Raw genomic sequence first — 22,565 nt, forward strand, 5'->3', positions numbered from 1 at the left:
TGAGTCTCATCAAAAAACAAAGAAATTAAAAATAGTTTAGAGGAAAATCTCCCTACAGTCTAGCTGCATATCATTTGCATGTTCCAGTCCGTGTGTAATATCGTTCCCTGTTATAACCTTGGATGAATCTTTTACTCGTCGGAGACAAAGAAGCTGCAGGACTCACACTTTCACTCGTTCTTATTCACACCGACAGAGCTCCTTTGGCAAATTCTCAAAGACACCTTGCAGTGACAGTGAGGGAATGATAACTGTCTCCATCACAGTGAGAAACGTCTCGTATATTTTGAGACTTAAAGTCTGAGCTCCATGAAATTTTTCCGCTTAAATACAGCAGCACGCCTGAAAATGTATGATTATTTTAGCTGGATGGAAACAGATGTGAGGAGCTTTAAAGCACATTTCTTTTTTCCTCACATGCACCTCATCCAGCTGCACCGCCCACTGTCCTCCGCATCCAAGTTCACATTGTCTCCTGTGTTAATCCTTCAGAGAGCAGGGATGATATGACACACATTTAAAAGAAGCTGTTTTTGAGCGCATGCTACAGAGATGAATGAGGTCAGAGGCGCCTATAGAGCCACTTCAGATGTGACAGCTCTCAGTGGATTCAGATGAAAACCTGCTACAATCTGAGAAGGAATTCTGAAGTGATGCATCAGGGTCATTAGAAGCAGGGAGGCTTGGCAGGTTTGTTATTTGGATCAATGAGACAGAAGCCAAGAAAAAAGCCTGTTTTAAAGGATCGTATATGTGATGTTTATGATAAAGGAACATGGTTGGATGATTGGTCATCCGATCGTGGGACAGATACAGCCACAAAATGCTGTACAAACTTTCAATTAGGAGTCAGGAGTCCGACTCCCCCTGACTCCATGAGCTGTTTTGTTTTCACTCACTGAACACATTTAAAGGTACGTAGGAGATTTCATTCTGATGCACGTTTTGTTAAATTAGTGTAACTTCTCTTTACAATCCGATAGCAACCAATTAGTTTGGCAGTTTCGCATTAAAACGAAGAATAAGAATCATCTGTGGAAGCTATAAAACGCTAAAAACATCAGCCAATCCTCCGGGTGGACCCTGCGCGGAGTATTGGCTGGTTGTCACTCTCTTCCTGCTCTGCGTGCACCAGAGAGGTACGTGCATGATGGCCGAAGTCACAGACCGCAGCTCGTCTTCAGGTGATGCGAGTCCATGTGATTGGGAGGCGTGGCTTCGGGGTGAGCTCCGAGAGAAAGGGGCGTGTGTTTACTTTCCAAATCTGGCCGACTCTCACTGAGTTTTCAAAATCTCCTACCCTACCTTTAACAAGGAGGAGCGCCATTTTTGGTTACTGTACTTTAGCAAACAAACATGAAAGTGGTGTCAATTTTCTCTTTTCACTTCCAGCAAGAAAGGGAACGAGCCTGTTTCCCTCCTCTGTCAGTCTTTGTTTCATCTCTCCGACAGTTCAGAAGTTACTCGCCGTCTTCTTCCAGCTCTCTCATGGTGCTTCTTCCTTTTCAGATAAGGATTGTTTACAACTTTAATAGTTGTTTTACTTGAACTTTTTTTTCAGCCCTGTGGTCATGAATAAAAGTGTCTCTACACCAGCTCATTCAGAGGTTATTTACCCAGCGATGCACTGCAGCATGAGTGGAGAGTGTCAGGAATCTTGACATTGATGGATGTACGAGTGATAGCATAGGTGAGAGAAGAGAGCTTTGTCATATCTGAAGTGTGGCTGTTTGTGAAAAAGGATACTTTAAAATTCATTAAAGTTCCAATCCCCAGCAGTCTACACTAATTGCATCTCAGGGGGTGCACAGCAGTGGATGATTATATGTGTGCCAGCAGATGTGCTTTACTAAAGACTGAAGGCTGTTCTGCTCAGAGATTACCTCTAATAAAACCCTGTGGAACCTATCAGCCCTTATTAAACCCAGAGAGACAGACAAACAATTGGAGAGAACTGCCAGAATCTTGACCTATTTACGGACACTCCGACCAGAAATAAGAGCAATCTACAGTGACACTACATGTGAGAAACTGCATTTTGCTGTTTGTTCAGCAGGTTTATTCATGGATCGCTGTGTCCCTGCATCACAGTCTCTGCAGACATGTCCCTATCAGTCACAGAAAGCTGTGTGAAGTCTTCCTTTTACAATGCCCATGGTGTAAAAAAAAGGGAAACACACTCTATTACAGTGTCAGACTGAAGCACAAATGAGGAAGAAAACTATGAATGAGCAGCGCACGAGTGAGTCAGCGTGTGAAGTGCAGCATGATTAAAACCTTCTCCAGCACTCGCTCTCATCGCTCATGTTATTTGACAGTGATCTGCTATTTGGAATCAACCTGTAGGCACACAGAAACGAGGTCAGGCACAAACAACGTCGCTGCTGTTTTTCCACGCAGTGACATTTCTCTGTCGGAAAAATGAGACAACCGGTGGAAGACGAGCACCTCGAAATGTCACAGGAGGCACAGGCAAAATAAAAATCAGCAGAGTGAATGTGCTCGACCACTGCAAGGCTTTACCACAGAGATGTGTGGTGCACATTCCCCAATCATTCCCTGTAAAAATAAACATGTTAGGAAAGGATTAGTAGGATCACAGTGTGTATAGGCACCGGCACAAATACATGTAACCTGTGATGTTAGGGTGTGAAGCTGCTGGGGTGATAGAAATGTGCATGTGACCTGTGCTGCAGGTGAAAAAATCATCAATGCTTTCTATGATTTAATCAAATGGAAGCTTTACTGGTTTCCAGGTGTACATTCAGATGAACAGCTAAGTGTGTTTACATGTGTAAAATCACACATATAAACATAAAAAAACAAAGATAACTGTCTCCATCAGAGACAGACAAAGGTATTCATTTACAAATGTAGCTCTTAGCGTACTTTCTGTCCCTCTCCTGACCAATCACAGCTTAGCATGAAATTTAAAAGTCTCCATCTCCTCCCCAGCTGTCTTCTGATCGAACCCAGCAACCCTCCTCCTTCCTCCACCCCAAGCTCCACCAGGTCCACGCCAGTTCAGGCCTCCGATCTCCTGCCCTCCAGCTCTCCACCACCACCAGGTCTAGACCCCCGGGCAGGTTTTCTGATCAGCAGCAGCCTCTCCTCTTGCGTTTTCTCCCCCTTTTCAGCTGTGGTCTTCACGACGGGGTCTAGGACGCCAATGCACATTTTAAATTTTGTACATAATAAATCTTTTTCATTCAGTTCGCTGAGTCTCTCATGATTGAATTTCTATTTCTTTAGCCTTATTAGTCAGAAATCACCAAAAACAGGAGACATTTCAAAATAAAAGTCGATATATTTTAACAGAAATTCGTGCTAAATGTGCACAAGGTTTCACTGCATTAGAGGAGAAAGTATCTGAATATTTGCGAACATTAAAACCACACAGAAAAAGTAAAAGCACACATTCCTCACAAAAACATGTAGGTCAGAAAGCATTTTATTTTGAAAGCCTAACCGGAAGCGCGCCGTGCCCCTGCTGTCTGACTTGACGTTGGTACATTGACCCACTTTCAGTGAACGCGCAGCCTCAGGTCGGTTTGAAGTGAGCGGCGCGCGGGGAGCCCGTGCGGGTCAGGACCTCGCGCCTCACTTTGGACCTCACTGACTCTCGAGCCCAGGACGCGCGCGCGCGCGCAGCACCATGCTGGAAAAGCCAAGTTTGTCCCCGCGCGATGAATCCTGCCAACGAAACCAGGGCGCACAGGAGCGCAGAGCAGCAGTACATGTTCGCAGTGGGCACCTACAAACTTCTGGCGTTCACCATCGGAACCATCGGACTGTTCGGCTTCTGCAACAACGTGATGGTCATCGTACTGTTCTGTAAATTCAAGAAGCTGCGCACGCCCACCAATTTGTTGCTGGTCAACATCAGTGTGAGTGATTTTCTGGTGTCTGTCATCGGGATAAACTTTACATTTGTTTCGTGCGTCAAAGGCGGATGGATCTGGAGCCAGGCGACGTGCGTGTGGGACGGCTTCAGCAACAGCTTGTTTGGTGAGAGTAAAAAAATCTGTGTGTTTCTGTTAAAATGATTTAATATGACTGTTTGTGGGTGTTAACAGAGGAAGATGAATGCAGCCTGATGTGAAGCAGAGGGGACTTTTTTCTATTCATTAACCATTATATGAACATTTTTTTTAGGATCGCAGGTTCATGTGTGGCTCTTGTGCGCACACTTTAAACGCAGCCATGACGCTCTCCCCAAAACGCAGTAATGTGTAAGTGAGATGTGACGTATCTCCCAGCATGAGTTAAATATTCTGATGCTGCTGTCCAATTATTACCAGCACAAGAGTGCTCAGGAGTGAAGTGTGATTGAACACTTGCACCACTGTAGGAAAAGCAGCTCATGTGTGTGTGTGTGTGTGTGTGTGAGCTCATTAGAGCGACCCTTCAAGCCTTTTTGCTGCTTCCTCAGCACCCAGAGATGCCCCCCCCCCCCCTCACCCCACCGTCCTTTAACTGACATTGTCTTCTTTGCACATGATCCATAGGAAACCCGCAGCACGGCCGCAGCGTTGACTTTGTGTTGGTCAGATATGCATTGCAAATGAGTCACACGAGAACCTCTTCAATCAAAAAGCGAACAAAGTTGTTGTCAGGTTTTTGTTGATTGGAGGATGATGGGAGGAGAGGGGGGTCTGCTTTCATCGCTGGGATGACATTGAGCAGAAAGGATGTCCCGCTGCGTTGGCCCACACTCACAGAGGAGCAGCACAGACCCGGCAGATTAAAGTTACACACACCTGCCCCTCCCTGCTTTGTCAGTCGCTGTACAGGACCAGCAGCTAGAAACGTCTCCTGTGTGACACTTTGATTACCAAAAAAAAAAACAAACTCAAGGTCACGGAAGTGACGTCAACGTCACAAGAGAGCCCTGCTGCAAGAAAAACTAATCCCATAGTTCCACCGCATGTGTCCTCTAGTCCTTTGGAAGTAAATGTCATCTGTGTGTTATTACTCAGTGGACATTGGTTAGAGTGTAGGGACACACACACACACACACACACACACAAACAGGTCAGTGGGGCTGCAGCTATAAGCCCTGGCTGCTCTGTCAATGAGCGTCTGTCCGGCTGAAACCTGAGCTGTTACTGTGGCTCAGACTCAGCACATAACCTGAAGCATCGCCCTCTGTGTGTGTGTGTGTGTGTTTATCTTCCCAGTGAATCAAGAGCATAATGAGTTAAAGACAGAGCTGAGAAAGGTACTGGAGAATGTAATTGCTCAGATGTACGGGTTGTATGAGCGTGTGTGTGTGTGTGTGTGTTGACTGAAAAGCTGCAGAATCCATTTTCGCTGCTCTGGCTGGCAGATGTGCTCTTTGACCCTGAGGCCACATGAACGTGGGAACAGGAATGATGCACAGGATGAGCTGACAGCAAACTCTGTGTAACGCAGACGCAGGTCTTTGAGGTGTGTGTGTGTGGGAGTCAAGTCTCTCTCTCTGTGAGTTTTCAAGGCTTTGCAACAAAATGATTGAATGTGAAGTTCAGCACCAAGATGTTCAGAATTCTTTTTATGATGAAACTCCGTCCGAAGAGACGCTGAGTAGCCGCTGACCCAGATCCTGCAGCCAGTGCTCTGCATTACTCAGCGTTGTCTCTCTCTCTCTCTCTCTCTCTCTCTCTCTCTCTGTTGTTGCTGCCAGGCATTGTCTCCATCATGACTTTGGCAGCCCTGGCTTATGAGCGCTACATCCGGGTGGTCCATGCCCAGGTGGTGGACTTCCCCTGGGCATGGCGGGCCATTGGCCACATCTGGCTCTACTCTCTGGCCTGGACGGGGGCTCCTCTGCTCGGGTGGAACCGCTACACTCTAGAAATCCACCAGCTGGGCTGCTCTCTGGACTGGGCGTCCAAGGACCCAAACGATGCCTCCTTCATCCTCTTCTTCCTCCTGGCATGTTTCTTTGTGCCAGTCGGTGTCATGATCTACTGCTATGGGAACATCCTGTACACTGTGCAAATGGTAAGACCCACTGATTAGTATTGATCATTGTATTTGAATATGATAACATAATATGTTTCAGATCCTTCCGTCACTCAACACTTCAGCTGACTCTTCAACTTTACTTTGCAAATAGCAAATCAGCTGAAAGACGTTACAGTGACACTTCACATCCTTTTAGGTCAGTGCCTCTACCCCTCACAACCACCACCGTTCTCCTTTCAGTCCACTAGGGCTGAACGATTTTAAGAATAAATTGAATTGCGATTTTTTTCTGGCAAATATTGCGATTTCGATTTCATCCACGATTTTTTTCAAATCATGTCAAACATGTTTCTGTGTAAATGACTTCAGGTAGCTACTCTGTCACTTCTCAAAAACTATCAGTAGATCTAAAAGTAAACTCTGATAACGTGCACTCAGTATTAGTTTTAATAAACATGAAAATTTAAATAACAATTACAGAACAAAATAAAGTTTTATTTCAAATAGGTTAAAAAGAAGACTAATGTAGTTCTGTAAAGTATTATTCAACAGTCATTTAAACAGACTGAAGTGTGCCTCCTAAGGTTAAACAATAAATACAGTATTGAGACTTAAGTAACTCTTAAAGTTCAATGTGATTTAGAACAAATGATCAAACTTTAATGGGAATCATGTCTAAGGACAAACGGAGCTGCTGCTGTCACCTCTGTCCACCGTTTACTAGAGTCCTCATGGAGCCTCTTCATCAAATGCCTGCGTTATTGTTTGGTGACGTCATTAGCTGCTGCCTCTGTCTGCATCTGATGTACACACACACACACGCGACACACACACACACACACGACACACGCGACACACACACACACAGGTGTAGAAGAGCTGCTGACGGCACAACAGCAGCGAACCTGAATATAAGGAGCTGGTGATGTTCAGAGAGGTGGGCGCGTACGTGCTCGTAGCATTTACACGCGGCCCTTCCACTGCGACTCACGTCGTGCACGCACACAGACACAGACACAGGCTTAGAAGACACGCCGCTGCTGCCGGCAGAAACAGCACCGAACATAAAGGTGGAGTTCATTTTAGGGACCAGTTCCTCCGTTTTCTTTTCGTTTTCAGCCGTAGCATTTGACAAAACAAAACCTGATTCAGTTAGGAGCAGTGCAAAAAATCGCGGCTTTGACGATCTCAAAATCGCGTCATCTGAGATCGCGATTTTCGGTCTAAAACGATAGATCGTTCAGCCCTACAGTCCACATACTTAAGATGTCTTCACTGCCCACACTTTCACCAAGATCTCACCCACTAATGACACTTCAACTACAATCATTTCTCAACTTTTTAAATGGCAGTACATCCTTTCAGGTGTTGGGACTTCAGTGTTAAGTAGAGTAGTGCCATCAAAACCACCGCTGATCATACACACTTCACTTTGGGTGCTTTTATCTTTCAGCTTCTGTGCAAACACAGCACTGTTTGCAGTCGCACAAAGACATTTTTACTTCACACATCCACTACTTTTACTTTTGTTCGAGGAGTACGTGAAATTAACACGTCAGACCCTTTCAGATTTGACTCCTTGTCCTGTCCTTAAATTGACATTTAAAATCCATCCAGTGATTACGCTCTGTTCTGTCCGCCATTTTAACTTTCAGCACGTTTCAGCCGCCCCTTCAGCCACTCTTTAAGTCCGTCAGTATGTCAGTAATGGCACTACACACACACACCCAGACACACACACACAGTGACCTCAGAAAATTACTTTTGTCCAAAGTCAGACAGATTCAGACTTTTCTCACTTTAATGAAAATTCTTGACCTTAACCGGCGCTGCCTTTCACACCTCCTTTATCACCAGCTCTATTATCATATATTCCCCTGTGCCTCCAGGACTCGTCCTGCACAGAGGAAATGATTGTTTCTCATGCCGGCACTGAATCACATCTTTAAGAGATGTGATAAATAAGTGAGAGTTTGTGTCAGTAGCTCCACGTTATCTCTTCTTCTTTTAAATCTGTTGGTCTGCATCACAACTTCTCTCCTTAAATATGCAGAATTCTGCAGGAAGTACAAAATGATGCTTCCTCAGGGCTCCACAAAAACTCTCTGAACACTTCAGACTCCTGAGAGATGAAGACTCATCCCTCTGACGTCACAGCGTTTCAGGAAAATCTTCAAAGAGAAGTTCTCTGAACCCTGCAAAGTATTTTCAGTCAGTGTAGCAGAGTCTGAAGCTTTCACCAGATCTGACTGAAGAAATGAAGAACAATTGATCATGAACGTAGAAATGGAACATAGAGAGGCCTTTTGAATTCATGAATAAAAATAGACGTCTTTAGTGATTCAGTCAGCTGCTGTACTCTGTCTGTGGACACGTCCCTTTCACCACATTAGCTGAAGGCTATGTCTGATCTGCAGTGTCAGGACACCGTCTGTTACTGAGATATTACCATGCTGTTTCCAGTGTGACCCAGCTCTCTGAGGGAAAGGGGGGCATCATCAAACCAGGAAGAACCTGGTAAACAAACAGTACAAAATAACAGCATGTAGGCCCTGATAAGTAAACAGGGACTTTCTTGAAGGGACTCGTTTGTCAAAATGTCAAAATAGACATCTTCACTCGACTGTTATGTGTTTATACTAAAACTCAGATGACACTTGTTACACATGATCACACATTAATCAGTGTAAACAATGTGCTGCCATCCACTGTTTAATCTGGGTAAAGCATGGAGTGAAGTCATAGTCTAAAACAGATATGACCAACAGTGTGTCATCTGCATAAGGACGTATAATTTAAACAAAAGGGAACCGAGAATTGGACCTTGTGGGACACCATATGGAATGGAAGCTCTGCCGCTGAGATAAACGGAAATAAAGTATAGAGCTGTTTCTCTGAGGCCGACACAGAGCTCCAGGCTAGGTGAAGAAGAACTGGGTGGTGCACTGTGCCGAAAGCTGCGCTAATGTCCAGAAGAACCTTATAGCACAACAGCTCTGAACCAGAACTCTCTTCTCCAAAGTTATCAAGTTATGACGACTGATTCCTTCATGTTCATACGCCCCCCTCCTTGGTCCCATGGCATGTTATATGTCCAAATGATCAGCAGGACCCTCTCAGAGGATCCAGGTTAGTCTCTCTGTGATGAAGGATTGCAACATGTCTCACCTCTTTCCCCCCTTATTTTCTGCAGCTGCGCTCCATCCAAGACCTCCAGACGGTCCAGATTATCAAGATCCTGCGCTACGAGAAGAAGGTTGCCATCATGTTTTTCTTGATGATTTCCTGCTTCCTGGTCTGCTGGACACCCTACGCCATCGTGTCCATGTTGGAGGCCTTCGGCAGGAAGAGTATGGTCTCTCCCACGGTGGCCATCATCCCCTCCTTCTTTGCCAAGTCCAGCACAGCGTACAACCCTCTCATCTATGTGTTCATGAGCAGAAAGGTGTGTAGAGGGACCGTGTGTGGTTCAGCCATCACATCGCTGTACTTTAAGTGTTATTATATATTTTCCAGCCTTAATACGTAATGAGTGTATTCATTAAGTGTGTAGGAGTGAAACTCTCACCTTAGTTTGCTGGCTGGTGTCTTGTGTGTTTGACAGACATGAGTGAGTAGAGGCTGCCTTTTCCTCCCCGTGTTAAATACCATCCTTCCCTCTGCTTCTCCTCCCACTTGTCCTCTGTCACAGTTCCGCCGTTGTCTGCTGCAGCTGCTCTGTTCGCGGCTCTCTTGGCTGCAGCGTAACCTCAAAGAGCGCCCCCTGGCTCCGGTGGAGCGCCCCATTCGGCCGATTGTGATGTCTGGTGGATCCTGCCACGGCCGAAACCGACCCAAGAAGAGGGTGACCTTCAGCTCCTCCTCCATCGTCTTCATCATCACCGGTGACGACTTCCGCCAGCTGGACGTGTCCTCCATGGGTAGCGGAGAATCCACGCAGGTGAACGTCATTCAAGTGAGGCCGCTGTGATCCACAAAGACTGGACTTCTCATAATAACCCACCACTCAGTATGCCTTAGAGGACCTAACCATGCAATTCCAAGCCAAAAATACTCCCGTCTGACCTCCCTGGATGTTTCAGCGTCCGCAGTTACAGGCTTGTTGGTGTAAATATCCACCTGTCGGATCTCAGCTAAACCTATTTGAGTGACATCCTCATCTGACATCACGTGGTGAAATAAGTTTTTGATGATGTAGTTAACAACTAGTTGTGTGTATCTCACACTTATTTGTCAAATATGCCATACAGTGTATGTGACTACTGTAGGACTGTGCTGAGTATTTAGAGGTCGGTGATGGATTCTCTTATTTATTTATTTATTTATTTTGGGTTGGTTGGTACCCAACTGCAAGTGTGTAAAATGGAAAACAAGCCTTAGCTTCTTAGCCACACACCATACCGCACAAACTGACGTTATTGTGTATGAATCAATAAAGAGATCCTATTTTAAGCTACCTACTTTATCTCATCTCATTTCAAGCTTAACGTGCAGCGTGATGAGAGCAGCCACTGTGAAATAGCATCTGCAGGAGTTATGTGTACAGGCGAGTAATTAGATAAGAGGGGATGAAACTGGGACCTTGGTGCGCTTTAAGATGCTCCTCTTATAACCTCCTGGGCTGTCAGCCATAAACAGGCCTGATGAATGGATTTCAATAGCTGATAAATCCTTTTTTATGGACACTGCTTTAAATGAAGTGGAAGTACCTGTACAGAGACGACATATAGCACACACAGAAGACGACGACTGAATGATACCAAGTAATATTTGTCTTAGCATGCACCAATCAGCTGCTAGCGTAGCGTGCGTGTAGAGTTTAATTACCCAATTTAATACGTTCATTTCACTACAGGAAAGGCTTGTTATGGCTCAACGTTCTCTGCAATAAGGTGGAAGAAAATCTAGTAGAGCCTGTTGGCAGCTGAAGGTATGTACAGATAGAAACATAAACCTGCTGTGTTTCCTTTTAAGAAGACACTTCAGGTTGCTTGTTGTCAAGTTTTGGAACTTCAGCTGAGGTAGGAGGAGAGTTTGATGCATTTACAGGTCGAATGCTGGAGATATCTGCAGAACTGATGGGGCAGAAATAATAAAATGTTGCTATACTTTGTGCACACAGCGTTCACACTGTCATAGCTCCTACAGTGAGCCGAGAGCCTCTGTGTTTTTTGGGGGAGTTTTCGTGAGCTCCTAAATTATCTTCACAGTATCATGATGACGACGCTGAGCTGCAGAGACAGCGTGAAGCACACAGACACACACAGCGTGAAGCACACAGACACACACACAGACACACACACATACAGCCATCTTTCAGAGGAAGATAAAACAAAGACAGGATTAATGATATGCATGGTTTGGCTCCCATCTGTGGGAAAGTCTGCGTGGCAGGAAATTCTTTTTTGGTTTATTTGCAGTGCTGACATAGACCATCCAGACCTTCAGTGGTATTTGTACCTAGTGAGGTTAAAATCGATCATTTTACACTAACTACAAATCCTGAACACAAACCCACACATGAGCGGTTTGTTCAAACAAGTCTTTCATTTTTCTGACAGCAGGCTCCATGTTTTTGTGAGAAATTCAGCCAAAGATTAATATAAATGAGCTGAGGTCATTTTTTTGCAGCTCTTAACAGTAAAGCAGCTGCATCCATATGCACCTTGAGCCTGAGTTTAATACTGACATATGTACATTAAAACTTATTCAATGACCTGAAAAAGCTGCAGCGCCGGGCTCCTTCAGTCCAACTGTCATCAGTTAAACTAATGAAATGATGTTAGGACTTACCATCAATTATTATCACTGGCTTTCATTTGTGTAGCAGTATTAATTTGCCTGGCAGAGTCTTCAATGTGAATTAGACCATTCCATCACAATCTAATTAAACGTGGACCCCCCTCAGTTCTCTTTGGCGTGTAGCACTCGGGTCTTGGCACGGCCCTGTCGGTGCTCAGGATGTTCAGGATGTCCTGAGGGCCACCAGCCTGTTCCACATTTTCTCAGCAGGGACGACGAGCTTGTCGATATCAGGAGGATTTTTAATGAGCAGGTAGGAGCTTCCAAAAAAAGCTCCTGCAGCACAGAAGAACAGGCCGCGGTTTATCACCTGAGAACAAAGCAGAAAAACCTATGAATAAAAACAAACCCTCACCGAGTGGATTCTGGTTTGTTAGTTTTATAAACATGAACTCGTTTCTCACATTCACTGCATATCTGTGGTAATACTCCCTTTATTTTTTCATTTTTTATTCCCTATGCTGCTGTTAACTGTGTAATTTAACATAAAAACAGACATCAGATCTTATTGGCTCACCAGAAATGACTGCAACATTTGACCCAACGACCCAATTTGACTCAACACAGGCTGTTAAATCCTCCCAATATATGTGGAAAAATGTGAGAACAGACATGCAGAATGCACCGGTTCTCACTTATTGTTCTTAATTAAGATTTTAAAACGTGTGCTGAACAGCTCCTGGGTAACCTGTGTGTGATGTCATCATCAATGGACACTTTCAATATTAGTTGATCTTTAAGAACACTTGTGTCACTTTGTGTTAATTTATTCATAATCATGAAGGGAACTTTTTATCTAGTTGTGTGACCTGTAAACCTTTACTTCAAATCATCCTCCACAGTCCTTCCTGCCTCTTATTTTTCTGTATCAGCGTCACCATGTATCATTATTTTGACACCCTCTTCAATACTGTCCTTTTCTTCTTTCCTCCATGAAGGTCATTTTGCCCTTTGCCCACGCATCCCTACGGGTTTAGACGATTTACAAGAGCGGCTGTGAAGGTCCCTGCTGCCCGTCTGACCATTAGTGCAGCGGTGGCCACATCAGACAGTTCAGCACAGTGCCAAGGACTAACTGCATTATCATCATCACAGCGTGAGGAATCAGAGACACTTCTCCATGTGGCAGAGCCGTGTGTTTGTGGGAGACTAAATCAAAAGTTGTGATGTGTTTACCCACCAAGAAATCACCTGACTTTTATGTGTGGTGCTGTTAATAATGCAATTACAACACACAGATGTTCTAAGGTATAAAAAAGTAAAATAAAGAGTATAAAGAAGCTTACTTTGTTCTGCCAGTGCCAGCGCTCCACAGCTTCATGGTATCTGGTCCTGGTGAAGGTGACCTGGAGACGGTAAAGGTCGGATATGATGTAGATGTGGTGGCAGACGCAGTGAGGCAGTCATTGTTTACTGCAGTCATACTGACCATTGTGTAAAGAGGAATTATAGTCTGTGGCAGGAGGAAGTGGAGGATGTTATCCACATGTTTCCTGAAGAGGAACCATTTGGAGTTGACATGCGCACGCATCTACCAAACAAAAACAACATGTGTGTAGGTGAAGTGAACCATCTGCTCTGCATGTTATAGTGACAATAAATACATCTGTCTGATCTCTAGCATCTCAGCAGTACATGAGCCAGGACGGAGCGCTGCAGGACTTTTAATGGACAGAACCTGAGCTGACGTTCTTATGGCTCTGAACAGCCCGTCCAACAACTACATCAATTATCAGGCTCACTGTAACGACAACAGTTAAATTAGGTTAATTAACAATCAAGAAGAGTGTACGGTGACTGCTGGACTGATTCTAATTGAGTCAACTGTGTTGTGAAGCAGAAAGTCAGCATGCAGAGGCATGCTGTTTTATTTTATAGTTTTAGGCCTAACTTGCTGAAACATAAATGATGATGAGGTGAGAATTTGAGGTATACAATGGGGTGTTTTTATACAAACACACACAGGAACGTCAATAGCTAATGTGGCAAAAAGCTGAGTGTCAGCATCCACCAAAAAAATCAAACACACATGTAAAAATCGATTAAATATTGATCATCTTTCGTGTATTTGTTGTCAGCATTTAATCAGAAACAGTCATGATAATGAGCCTTTTGTTCCTTAAAACAAAGAGAGGCTACAGAAACCTTTTTGTTTAAATGTTGCCTATTATTATCATTACATGGGCTCTGATAACACACAGACATGTGTTCTATCTATGGATGATAGGAGTGTTCTGGGGCGGAGTGACGTCTGTGCATGTCCTCTATACTGTTCACCTGAGTATTTGTATAATAACAATAACCCGAAATGTTAGGGAACAACCATCACAGTGAGAGAAGACAATTGGGACTGAACATATTTTGGATGTTTGGTTGAATCCATCCCAGGTGAGCACATGAAAAATATCAGGTTCTATTAAATTTAATAATATTATCTATATTTTTTTAGTCAATGATCTTTTTCACCACCATTTCCTGTTTGGAAGGAACTAACTCTCTTACTTCAACGTAGTTGTACATAGCCAGGTCTGCGATGGCGTGGTCGTCTGGAACCCTCACTCTGGTGTACTCAGGCAGGACCGCACCTGGACGGATAAACACGTCAGCAGCCAGGTTTTCATTTGTTTTATAGGCTCAGTCTCTCCTTTAATGCTTTTAAAAGTCACTTACTAAAGTCCTCATTAAACAGCTCCATTATCTCATCAAAGACAATGCAGTCCTCAAAGCCCTGCGAAGCATGAATGGATCAATGAGTCTCCGTGTGTCTGCGTGTGTTCATGTCCTCCGTTCGGTGTTACTTACAGCGTTCATCCCCTGCCCGTAGAAAGGCACCACCGCATGGGCTGCGTCGCCCATAAGGACGCATTTGTCTCCAATGTGGTACGACGAGCATTTGACAGACACCATGGCCTGTGCCGGCAGTCGGAAGTAATCTCTCTTGAGAGTATCGCTGCAAAGCACAGGCGGAAATAAAACAATTACAAACTGTGCATTATCTGTTAGTATTTTATCTTTTGTCGTCTGTCGTATCCTATTTTACTACTAACTGTACCTGTGCTGTTGCAATAATGCAAATTCCCTATTGTGGGACAAATAAAGATGTTCTTAATCTTCTTATTCTGAGCTATGCAAATTGACAAAGTGACAAACCACAGGCTGGTTTCTGCTTGCTGCAAAAGCATCTGTCACATTTGTGAATATGCTGAAACACACACGCTCCCAGGGCTGCCCTGCCGAAGTTAAACAGCCACACAGAGGCATGAACGAGTGCGTTCAGCCGTTTACGCCTGAGCACTCTGAATAAAGTCGGCCCGGGGACAATGTGAGTGAATGAAAGCCTTGAACGTTTCTACACCTCATGCACCATCCATCTCTCCGTCACCCGAAACATATGGTTCACCACAAATTAAAACCTCACTGCAGAGAATCCATGTGAAGTGTACGTCTGCAATTTCACACTTGACGGATCACGGCCACGGCTTTGTCGCTGGAGTCAAAGGGATGACGGGAAAGGAAAGTGTTTTTTTTGAGGACGGCTTGGAAGAGATGAAGGGAGAGGAGTGGTGGGGGGAGGAAGTCACTTACGCTCCTATTAGTGGTATGGCATCAGGGAAGTATTTCTGGAAAAACGTGATGACTTCATCTCCTGTGGTGATTTTCTCAAAGTCTTCAAAGGGCATGAAGAGGGTGCAGGTGAATGTCTTGTCCTACATGGTGAGATAAACAGAGTGTGACACACAACGACAGTATACAGGCGACCGCGAGATCCCTCACAGTGTAACTGTCATACAAAAGTATGTGGACACCCAGACACCATCTGAGTCTGAGTTTCTGTTTCTGTATACTGTATTTGTAAAGTCTGATAAAGGGCGATGAGGTCACATGTCAGGTGGCCTTCAGGTCAGGACAGACAAGTTCTTCCACAACAAACTGTGAAGATCATGTTTTCTTTTTTTTGGGGCCGACAAACACACATCTAATTCCTCATTATCTGCTCGAAGGCTGCAACAATGAGTCAATAAATGGAAGTTTGGTTAATGTTAGACTAAATTATCAATTAATCATGGACAATCAATCAATAATGCAATCAATCAAAAGCTGCAGTATTAACATTTCCACCTCTAACAGACCAGCTAACCCTGCATGTGGTGTCCATTTACTTTTGGTCACACACACACACAGTATATATGTTAATATTTTAATGAGTCTCCCTGCTGAGTTCACTACAGAATCTTTCCATTTTCCGTGCAAATGTGGTGCCGATATCCTCCCAGACACAGCGATGGATGAAGGTGCACTGAGGTTGTGGGCGTATCATTATCTGCACATCTGAGCAGGTGCCATCTATCAACATCACAAAGTCCTCCCTGCAGACCTTTTAGCACTCTCTCCGTTACCATGGCACTCACCGCAGCGGCCATGTTTTTGTTTTTTTTTTTGTCTGTGTTCCTGGGAACTGGGGCAGTGAGTGACGGCGCAAATGCACTTCAGAGTCTGCTGCTTTAACCTGGTCTTACTTAGGAGATGGGGACTGTTGTGCTGAGTCAGCCAAGCAGAAAAAAATCATTGTGGGATTAAAAAAGGACAGCGGAGACACAGAGAGAGAGGAGGGGGGTGACAAAGGGAGGCAGAGACGCTGCTGCTGGGAAAGTAGGATAAACCTCAGGGAGCTGAGAAGGTTTCTGATGAGCGAGCCGTGTCTGGATGTCAAGTGAGCCTAATTAACTCTACGAGGACATCCCAGAGGTCAACGTTTTTTTTTTCTCTGCTGATTATGTCCTACTGATTCCAGGAAACATTGTAAAACTCACCATGTTCGGCAGGGCGATCATCATGAATGTGTTTCGTGGCCAGATGTGCAGATAATTAGGCTTCATAGCAAACTGTAGGAAATGATGATGACACAAAAATGAACCACAAAGTTAACGTTAATGAGCCTCAAACGGCAGCATGTCACCCAAACAGCAGCATGGCACCTCTCCGTTGAGGGGGGGTATGGTGAGCTCCATGTAGCCGTGAGGGATGTAGGTCTGGCTGTAGTTGAAGCGGCTGCGACGAAGGAACTGCTTGCGGAGGGCAGAGAACGCTCCGTCACAGCCTACAATCAGGTCTGCATTGATCTGCTCCTTAGACCCATCTGACCTGAGGAAACAAACACAGCAAAGTGATTTCAATAAAAACCGAGCTGACAGCGTTTCACGCCTCGCCTCAGGGCCCCTGACATCACAACAAATACCTGAGATTTTAATGAGCAGAGGAAACATTTCAGTCACAGATCTTCATTAAGCTGGAGGTCTCAGCGCCTCCACACTTGTCACCCCGGCTGGCACTCGGGTTTGTAAAATTGCTCCCTTTGTAGCAGCTTAGCTGCAGAAAATGTGGTGCGCCCTCAGGCTCTATGCTTCAGACACAAATGTAACACAAAAGCTGGGTCTCTTTCTCACATTTCATGTCTCCTTCAGCAGAAGTTCACCTAAACAGTGGCTTGGAACTATAATTAAATAAAGTGAATCCAGAATATTCATACAGTACTTTTATCTATCTACAATCTATGATTAGTTTTACACCTGGACGCTTTTTATAGAAGAGTCTAATGAGCTGCTTGCTCTGTAATCTGTTGTCATTATGCTACATGTAAACACAGTAAGCTGTCTGCCTGCTGCCTTTAAACGCTGCTGGAACCAGCAGCAGTCAGTATTTTCTATGTCATTTGAAAAGTGCCTCATCTCCTTTAATGATCCTTTCAGAACACATGATGATGTTTAGTGCTGCCAAATTGCTCTCCCGTTATTTAGACACCAGTGAAGAATGTAGCAGAGGGTAATTTATTTTCATTTATTTATTCTTCATTATTCTCCTGTAACTGGTGCAGGTCACATCCTGTATGAGGCTAAGCAGAAAGAGTGGTACCTGGTTTCCCAGCTCCTATGTTGCATGTACATGTTATTAAATTCACAGTATGAAGAGTACTGAGGTCATGTACACCTTCATCTGAACATTTCCTGGCTATCAGAGTGGTATCAGGTGCTCCGTGTACATTTAATTATACAATCTAAAGAGAGCAAATATAAGCTGTCATAGTCCGACCACAGTGGAGGGGCAGAGACGTGCCCTGGATGTTTAAACTGCACGGCAGGGTGACAAGTAAAAACTTGATTTACTTGATTTGACTGGCAGCTGCACCACCCACACATTTTCAGCGTAGATCTCAAAAGGACATTTTAGATAAAATGAATGAATTTAACTAAAAGACTAAACTGAGTTTGTGCCTCTGGATGCTGTGTTAATTATTCACTGCATGAGAGCACAAATCCCCACAACTTAAAAGAACCTGGAGGTGTTTTGAGTGTTAACTGGCTTGTAAATTGTGTGTCATATTTACCTCAAGGACAACCTATTACAAAACAGCTACACAGCTACATGTTTATCACATCTACAGACCTCATGCACCTTTGTACATGCAAAGGAAACATGGCCAGTGAATGTGCAGGTAAAAGGAGGAATCTGAACAAACATGATCCGCCTCTCAGGTTCCCCTCATTGAAAGTGGGTGCACATGTTTAATATCAGTAACTGTTTACCTGACAAAGGTCATCAGCCCCGTTTCAGCGCTCCAACCCTGCAGTTTGTGGTCGAAGTTCAGCTTCGTGTTTGGAAACGCCTCCACCGCTGTGAGGGTCAAATGTTACAGTGAGAGCACGTTCAACATCATATTTAATCTACAGGTTAACTTTCGCAGTTCTAATATGTCAACCCCACCGCTGAGGGTGAATTGCATTGTTCCAAGGTACGCAGTGAGCTTATCTGGGTGTGTGAAAACCAAAATCTCTTCCATAATCTCTTTATCTCTCAATGCTTTGGCTCCAGGAGCCTGGATCGTCCTGATAACAGTGGCCACTCTACAATCAGCCTCTGTTCTAGCACGTGCAGTCTAATTAAAGAGAGATCCCTGCGTTCACACATTTATCTCCAAACATACAGTGAGGCACTTCATTAAATATCAGGCAAAGACAACCACATCCCGATGTGCTCAGAGAGGTTACAGGCAGACATGAGGCTGACTCACAGGGGGTATCTGCAGTGGTTCAGGCTCAGCTCGCTGGCTAAAAGCCTAAATTAGGACATCTGTGGAAAAGACAGTGTATGGCCTTTACAACTTCTGAAAGAAAAACACTTTCTTCTTCTTCTTCTTCTTACACTAAGGGTGGAAACCATTAGCAGTAAGAGGAGCCCTGCATTAAAGACAGGTGTACCATTAGCAGCACATCAGACCCACATGCTAACCTTCTAACATCATGTTTTCATCTAGCCAAACAGTAGCTTTGTTGTTTCTGCACACATTAAATGAGACTGCTTCCATCATTAACTGTGTATGTTGTAGTACTATTCTCTACAACAAGGTTACTACACTGAAGCTACTTTCAGCCTGCTATGCTATAACTGCACTTTTTTATTTATTTAGTTATTAAAACATTTTAGGAGACGTGCGATAAAGTTATTTTTTATATTATTTATATTATTATATTATTGAAAGTTATTCCAAGCAGGAAACAGGCAGGTTGACTGAGCGCGCTAGTGTTTGTTTTTAGCTTTTAGCCTAGCTAGATTAGCATGGAGCCTGCTTGCCTCCCTCTCTCTCGCTCTTTCCTTGGCTGTGTCTCTTCTCCTCACATATTTATTCAGTAACTAAAATTGAGTGAGTGCTGATGTACAGTTTCTAAAATTAGCTACGCAGCAGGACAGAATAGCGGGAAGAGAGAACTTAACTTCCGCTTCCTGGAGATCTGAGGCCGCGGCCTCCAGCTACACACCAACGCTGCTAACGCTGATAATTCTTCTTCGCCTGTTGTTGACATTAGGGCAGACTAGAAGCGACATTAGCTCAGTACACCACCCAGCGGTACAAAGTGGCATTACATGAAGGTGCAGGGCGCGGCGAGCTGATTAGCATGCTTACTCTCCTCTGATATAAAATAGACGCCTAAAGCATCACTGCTGTCTCTTCATCCTCTAGTAAATAGTGTATTTAAGTATTTTACATTTTATATATTACACAGTTAGCACTTCTTACCTGTTAGCAGCTCTTTGTTCAGATTGGCCCTGTCGACTGACAGGATGTACTGAAAGGAGAAGAATTTGTCATGAAGTGTAATTTTACAGGTTCTGTGGCTTCTGTAAGTGTGTAAAATGGAACAAAAATGTCTTCCTGCATTCATGACTGATATCTTATATATTTGTTGTTATAAGTCAGGCAGCAACATACAAACCTCCATTTATTTATACACTCGTGATGTGATCATCATTTGGTGAATCATTGAGTTACATCGGCTATCTATATGTGTGTGTTTATGAGTGTGTGTGTGTGTGAGAGAGAAGTCCAACACAAAGTCTAGGAAGCTGCAAAATGAATTATTAATCTGTGGACTGAGCATGTGTACATGAGGCAATACTTGCAGAGTGCTTACTATCAGCCAAAACAACACCAGCATGCAGGGAGCAGTGGACACGCTGTCATTTAACAACCCTCCAAGGCAAGGCACGGTTTATAGCACCATTCATTCACCAGGCAATTCAGAGTGCTTTACAGAGGACATCAAAATCACAGAATAAAAAAGGATGGAAACAACATAGAAATTAAAATCATAACAAAATAAATGAGAAAGATTAAATGGAAAAAGTGCAGGTAAGACAGCAGGCATTAAATAGCTAAGATTAATATATGTAAGAATTTACAAGTGTTTTCAGGCCTGACTTAGATGAAGGTTGTTCCACAGAATAACTGAATCCTGCTTCACTTTGTTTGGTCCTATGTTGTGATCAACTGTTTGTGAGAATTTGGATGCATCATTATTCAGAGGTACGTCATTTCAGGCCTTAATCAGTGCAGCCTCGGTGCTGTGGTGTGCTCGAAATCCACAAAAATGCACGAATTTGTTAAAAAACAACCTTTTCAACGATTTTCCCAGAAAAGGAGGGTTAGATATTGGCCTGTAATCATTTACAGCTGAAGCATCCAGGTGTGATTTTATTCTTTAGAAGAAGTTTAATTACTGCAGTTTTCAGGGCCTGAGGAAACTGCCCTGCCTGAGGAGAAGTGTTTACTACTAAGAAAAGCAGTTAAACAGAAAGAAATACTGATTATATTCAGAGCCAGTTACATCGAATTACCTGACACAAGCCATGCTATGTGGCATAGCTCTCTTAAAGTCCAGTTATTTTTAATTTGCTGTAAGGATAGTTTGTCAGAGGTGAAACATTTACCTGGTCTTTCTTGCCATAAGGAATCGGGGACTGCTTCCCCTTCAGTGAGTGGATCATCCTTGCATGCATGGGGATTCCCTGGGAGACGATCTGAGCAAAAACCAAACATCACATCTTAAACTGTAGGATAAACAATTATATATATAACCTGCAGCATCAAAGCTGAGAGGTAAAGTGAGTGAACATAGGACGCAGCACTAAAGGACAGCCTGCTGTAGGCTGACGGAGTCATCTGGCCTTCAGAGTGTGTGTGTGAAACCTGGCTACAGGTGTAAAACAGAGGGGCTGCTGCAGAGTTCTCAGGCCAGGCGTGCATAACATGCTCAATGTACCAAAAGTGGACCAACAAACAAAAAAAAACACTGCTGACCTCACACGTCAGGTGAAACATCCTGAGTGGGCTGTGAGCAAATAAAACATGGTGGCACGGTTGGTCTTATATTTACAGTTTTATCCCTAAAAATCAACCAGAAATGTTTCCAGCCTACACTTCGGTCCGTAATGTGTGGTACACACTCAACATTTTTACCTTCTCCTCCATTCCAACATGTTTCAGAGCCTGCCGGCCGCGGTGGGACAGGGCCAGGTTGATGCTTCTCCCCTTCACTACTTTAGCCTGTCGGATATCTGCCCGAATGATGCAAAATGTTCAGTCTTACTCTTGTAAAAATGTTTTGTGACAGATATTTACTTTAAAAACAAGCTGCTTTACCTTCTCTGATCTCATAGACTTCCACATTAAATCCTCTTTTGGCAAAGAAGCAGGCGTTCAGAGCGCCAACCTAAGGAGTGAGAGGTCATCATTGACTTACATGATCATATATAGAACATTATACTGTGACTCAATTCACAGATACATTAAAATACAGCCAGAAGGTTTTGGGGAAGTGCAGTGGGGTCAACAGATCAAGAGGGAATTCAGTGAACTAATAATTTACTTTCATTTTCTGCTCTTACCAAACCACCGCCCACCACCGCCACAACTTTCTTCTTGGTCGGTCTGCGAGTTGACTCCTCCATTTTTCTGAGGGTTCTCTCTCTGGGTCCGGCTCACTCAGCAGTCCTGTTAACAGTGATTTGACAGGACTGCTGGGTTAAGATTTAAAAGAGGAGGAGCACTTACAATCTCAGTTCCCCTTTCCAAGCAGGCGCAAGCAACTGATAACAGAACAAACAGAGAGAGCGTCAGACAACAACCTGAGAGGTCCAGAAACTTGAACCAGGGGGTCATAAGCCATAGGGGGAATAAATTTACATTACTCTCATGGTCTCAGAAACTTTTGACATGTCTGACAGAGTTTAACCTGTGCACACAAAAACAACTGAAGATGTATTTGGGAGGGTTCACTCTTATCTAATCAATCACTGCTCATGATGTTTACAGGGACACGTAATGATTGTCATATCAATGCACAAGAAAAGACATATGTCGCCATCTAGTGGCTATGCTGTGCAATGACAGCATTTTCAGCCACTGCACATGAGCACACAGGTTAATTATATTATTATTATTATATATTATTATTATTATTATTATTATATGTTAAATATAG

General features: G+C 43.8%; 2 protein-coding genes across 3 annotated transcripts; one reads left to right on the plus strand and one right to left on the minus strand.

Moving 5' to 3' along the window:
- Positions 1-3,504: 3,504 nt before the first annotated feature.
- On the plus strand, positions 3,505-10,405 carry opn3 (opsin 3). Of its 2 annotated transcripts, XM_028423441.1 has the most exons (5): positions 3,505-3,834; positions 3,949-4,008; positions 5,666-5,985; positions 9,143-9,394; positions 9,641-10,405. In XM_028423441.1, the coding sequence occupies exons 1-5, from the start codon at positions 3,687-3,689 to the stop codon at positions 9,917-9,919; spliced, it is 1,059 nt and encodes a 352-aa protein (XP_028279242.1). In that variant the 5' UTR covers positions 3,505-3,686; the 3' UTR covers positions 9,920-10,405. The 2 variants fall into 2 exon arrangements, with proteins under 2 accessions (XP_028279242.1, XP_028279241.1); XM_028423440.1 differs by having other exon boundaries at positions 3,505-4,008.
- A 348-nt stretch (positions 10,406-10,753) lies between these two features.
- On the minus strand, positions 10,754-22,130 carry kmo (kynurenine 3-monooxygenase). The gene is made up of 15 exons (XM_028423439.1): positions 21,970-22,130; positions 21,725-21,794; positions 21,542-21,639; positions 21,013-21,102; positions 19,823-19,871; positions 18,333-18,420; positions 16,728-16,893; positions 16,563-16,634; positions 15,337-15,458; positions 14,554-14,701; positions 14,422-14,479; positions 14,254-14,336; positions 13,181-13,282; positions 13,038-13,097; positions 10,754-12,061 (listed from the first exon to the last, which is right to left on the minus strand). The coding sequence occupies exons 1-15, from the start codon at positions 22,030-22,032 to the stop codon at positions 11,915-11,917; spliced, it is 1,416 nt and encodes a 471-aa protein (XP_028279240.1). The 5' UTR covers positions 22,033-22,130; the 3' UTR covers positions 10,754-11,914.
- Positions 22,131-22,565: the final 435 nt, after the last annotated feature.

Source organism: Parambassis ranga, chromosome 15 (assembly GCF_900634625.1).
Source record: "Parambassis ranga chromosome 15, fParRan2.1, whole genome shotgun sequence".
In the NCBI taxonomy this organism is placed as follows: Eukaryota; Metazoa; Chordata; class Actinopteri; family Ambassidae; genus Parambassis; species Parambassis ranga.